Here is a 4186-nt window from a genome sequence, read left to right as displayed (position 1 = left end):
AGAGAGAGAGAGAGAGAGAAAGAGAGAGAGTGAGCGAGTGCATTCAAACATGTATATGTGCGAGTGTGAGTGCTATGGGGATGCGTGTGTGAATGTGTGTGTTTGAGAGCGAGTGAAGGGAAGGGTCATCTCGGCAGAAGCAGCCCAAAAAGGTATGTGGAAAGGACAGTGGGGCTGAAAGCCTGATTGCCAGACTTGTCTCCAGTGACCTCAGGCGAGTCTTTTCACCTTTCTTGGTTGCCATACAATGGCCAGAAGACCCACCCTACTGTCTGTCCATAGGGCTGCAGAATAGAGGAAACTGATGACTAACTAAGAGAGAGCTTGGTCAAACTGTTAGAGTTGGGAAAGGATGAGTGAGGAGGAAGTAGTGGTTAGGAACCCTCCTCTTTCCTGCCCCAATGGGACAGAGAGGCTGTTGGAGTTAGTTAATTGATTAATAATATTTAAAATTAACACCAATGTGGTCTTTATCTCGTGCCAGGGATTATTCTAAGTGCTTTATACTATTAACTCATTTAATCTTCACAACGATCCCAAGAGGCAGGTACTATTATTTCAATGCCCATTTTACGGATGCTGAACCTGAGGCATAGGGTGACTACAGGGCTTGCTGAAAGTCACACAGTTGGTGAGTGACAGCTAAAGTTCAAATCCAGGCAGCTGACAGTAGAGCCCTTCTCTTAGCCTCGTGCTCCTTCAATACTCCCACCTTGTCACAGAAATGATTTGAATTTGGAGATGCTAGGGAGGAAGGAAGGAGTGCCTGCCTTCCCCTGGGGGGCAGATGTGTCCATCTGAGGGCATCTACAGGTTTAAGGTGTTTATGTCCTTTAAAGCAGGGTTCCCCAACCTCTAGGCCTTGGATGGTCAAAAAGGTTGGGAACTGCTGCTGTAAAGGATCCCTGTTCCAAATCTAATACAAGTATTAGAAGGTTTGGGGAAATATTTTTATAATCTTCGAGTAAAGAAAGGTATGTATTAAGATCATGAAACAAACCCCTAGAAGATTATAAATTTGACTACCTTAAGGATAAATGTTTCCATACGGTGGTGATTAATACTGTAAATGCAATTAGTAATAATAATAGGTTAATATTTATTAGGTATTTACATAAAACCAGTCACTGCCTTTTATATGCTTTATTTCATTTAATCTTATGAGGCAAGCACTGTTACTATTTCTTTCATTGTATAGTTAAGGAAGGAGAACAGGAGAGTTAAGGAATTTGCCGCAGGTCATGCAGCTAGGAAGCAGATGCGGTCAGGATGTGAGCCGCTGTAGTTTAGTCTCAAACTTGCATTTTAAATCCTTAAAACAAATATAAAGGACTGGGAGAAATTATTTCCAAATAACAAAAAACCCAGTAGAAAAATGGGCAGAGGATGCTCAGCTTCACTGGGAATAAGACAATACAGATTAAAACATCAGCGAGAAGCCATTTGTTTTTCAGCTATTAGATGAATAAAAATAAAGTGATTCAGCCTATAAAGTGTCACAAGGGTGCTGGCATATGCTTCTATGCAAGTGTAAATCGATACAGCCTTTTTGGAGGCCATTTTGGCAGTAGCTATTAGAATTATAAATGCCATTGACACCAAAGACTATTCTCTTTGTGGAGGATCAGGTCGAACCATATTAAATTGTAGTTTTTGTAGGTCAAAACTGGCCTAATTTCCGCAATTGCATGTGGCCCAACCCTATACTAGAGGAGTGGGAGGGGTTGGAACCTGAGCCGGGACGAATCTGGACGCTCACTGGGTTCGGAAAATGTCAATCATCTGTGCGCAATGAATGGAGACCCAGGCGGTGGGCGGGACCCCCGAAGCCCTGGAGCCTGAAGCCCTGGCTGGTGGGACCGAACATGGAGAGTCCAGATCTTCCCTTACCCACCCGCAGACTCTCGGAGGCAGCGGACACATCCACCTGGGTTGGAGGCGATTTATTTAAGGAACAGAAGCAGTGAGGGTACTTATCCATGTGGAAAGTCGTGCAAAAACGTGTCGGTTTCTTTGTCTTCACAGAATAACAAACGTATTCATTAATTCAGTCGCTAATTCCTAAGGGCTTACTGAAAAAAATGATATAAATACAACTGTCAGGGGGAATGTTTTACCTACTTAGGAAAAACAACACCTTTCTGGCTTCCAGGAATCACTGTGCTCATTTTAAACCGCGCTTATCTGCTCAAAGCGGGCCTAGGCAGATATCCCACCTCTCCTGCCATCAGCGGGGGTGTGACAGCAAAATCAGACCAATCCCAGCATCAGGCTCAGAGAGGGCAGGTGTCTTTGTAAAGATAAGGCACTGGTGTGTGCTGAACACTGGCAGCTCCATGCCAGAGTTCATTTCTATCTCACCTCTACACAGCCTGGGGTGGTGGTGGTGGTGGTGGTGGTGGTGGTGGTGGTGCGGTGCTGATTTCTCCAATGCTGGAGTGATGCTCAGAGAGTTGGAGTTAGTAACCTAAGGCAGCCCAGTGAGCAAGTAGCAGAGCTGGGATTGAGCTGGGGCCTACCTACCTGACTCTGGGCAAATGGGTTAGTGCTAGGAGGAGACTGGGGGTTTACCCACCTTTGCCTCCTCTTGGCCTTGACCCACTGCCAAGGTGCCCCTCTATGGGCCTGCTGAACCCATCTGCCCACCCAGTGCTACGGAGAGATGCATGTTACTCCTTGCATGTCTCTTCCAGTCTTCATCAGCTGCCTGCTTCTATCTGCACCTGTGTTTGGCTACCTGGGTGACCGACACAGCCGCAAAGCCACACTGAGCTTTGGGATCCTGCTCTGGTCAGGAGCAGGCCTCTCCAGCTCCTTCATTTCCCCCCAGGTAGGTGCCCTCTCCTGTACACGGGCCCCCGGGGACCTCCTCCCACCAGCTTCCTCTCTGACTCAGTCCCATCAGAGTCAGGTAGGGCTGCTTCTGCTCTATTCCAGGCTCCAGGCTGGCTGGGGAATACCTTCAAGGGCTGAGAGAGAAGCCTGTTAGGCTTTCTTAATGAGAGTCTTCCTCTCTTGCATCTCCTGCTGCTGCCTGTGGCTTCATTCCTGCCGACCGTGTTGGGGGTGGGATGTGGTAACAGCTACTGTCTTGGGGAACTGTCCTGGTTAGCAAAGGCGATGCCCAGGAAAAGGGCATCTCTGGGTTCAAGGGCTGGTGGCGGCTGTAGGCGCCAGCAGGGGGCACCCGTGTGATTTGGGGAACCTGGACTGGGAGGATAGAGAGGTGGCTGAAGCTCCATCTTTTCTTAATCTCCTGGGGGCATGAGCCACCAGGTACCCTCAGCCCTTCTGACAAATCCTTGAGTCCCTTGCCTGTGGGTGATTTTTGGATCTCACCCTGTTCTTGTGCCTGCTTGCCCAGTATTCCTGGCTCTTCTTCCTGTTCCGAGGAGCCGTGGGCACAGGCACTGCCAGCTACTCCACCATTGCGCCCACTGTCTTGGGCGACCTCTTCGTGAGGGACCAGCGGACCCGGGTGCTGGCCATCTTCTACATCTTTATTCCTGTTGGAAGGTTAGTATCACTCTGGATCCACTTCCCTGGGTGGTAAACTGAGGCCCAAAGGAGTCAGAACAGGGATTGGGCTGGTGGAGAAGACATCAGGCCAAGAGGGCTAGGATTTAAACCCCAACTCTGCCCCTTCCTCACTGGGTCACTTTCCCTGTCTGAGCCTCAGTTTCCTCATCCGTAAGTGGAGACAACAACACTGATGGGCTGTGGTGATGATTAGAGAGAATAAAGATGTTTCCTAAATGCTAGTACGCTCTGGAAGGGGTAAGAAAGAGCAGCCAGGCAGTGTGGCCTGTGCAGGGAGGGGCCAGCTCTGGGAGGTGAGGCAGGGAAGTGCATTAGGGCTGGGCAGTATATTCCACAAAGGGGTAGGACAGAGTGGGATTTACAGTTAAGCCTCTGAGCTCTGACCCAGGTTTCCTGAAATCGCCTGACTCAGGCAGGGCTGAGCCTTGGGTGAGAGAGGGGGTCCCTATATAGGGAGACAGTGAACAGTAGTGCCAGGGATGGGCTAGGAGCCAGAGGTCACTGGTGACTTGACCAAGGGCAGTGGACATCTGGGCCTCGCGTGACTCAGTTTTCCCAGTGAAAGGGCTATGAGCTGCAGAGAGCCAGCTCCCTGGGGTGGGGGCATCTTGGCTTAGGCTGGCCTTGCGTCCTTGGGCCTGCCATC

At 49.5% G+C, this 4186-nt stretch overlaps 1 protein-coding gene across 1 annotated transcript in view; it reads left to right on the top strand.

Moving 5' to 3' along the window:
• The window catches only part of SPNS3 (sphingolipid transporter 3 (putative)), a 41484-nt gene that overhangs the window by 5686 nt on the left and 31612 nt on the right, over positions 1-4186 (top strand). Inside the window, exons 3-4 of the mRNA XM_023530368.1 lie at positions 2694-2830; positions 3365-3516. Coding sequence (XP_023386136.1) covers positions 2694-2830; positions 3365-3516 — 289 coding nt within the window. The remainder of the gene's footprint in view (positions 1-2693; positions 2831-3364; positions 3517-4186) is intronic.

The sequence above is a fragment of the Pteropus vampyrus genome, unplaced genomic scaffold (genome assembly GCF_000151845.1).
Source record: "Pteropus vampyrus isolate Shadow unplaced genomic scaffold, Pvam_2.0 Scaffold50, whole genome shotgun sequence".
NCBI classification, from domain to species: Eukaryota; Metazoa; Chordata; class Mammalia; order Chiroptera; family Pteropodidae; genus Pteropus; species Pteropus vampyrus.
This window is presented reverse-complemented; position numbering and strand designations above follow the sequence as displayed.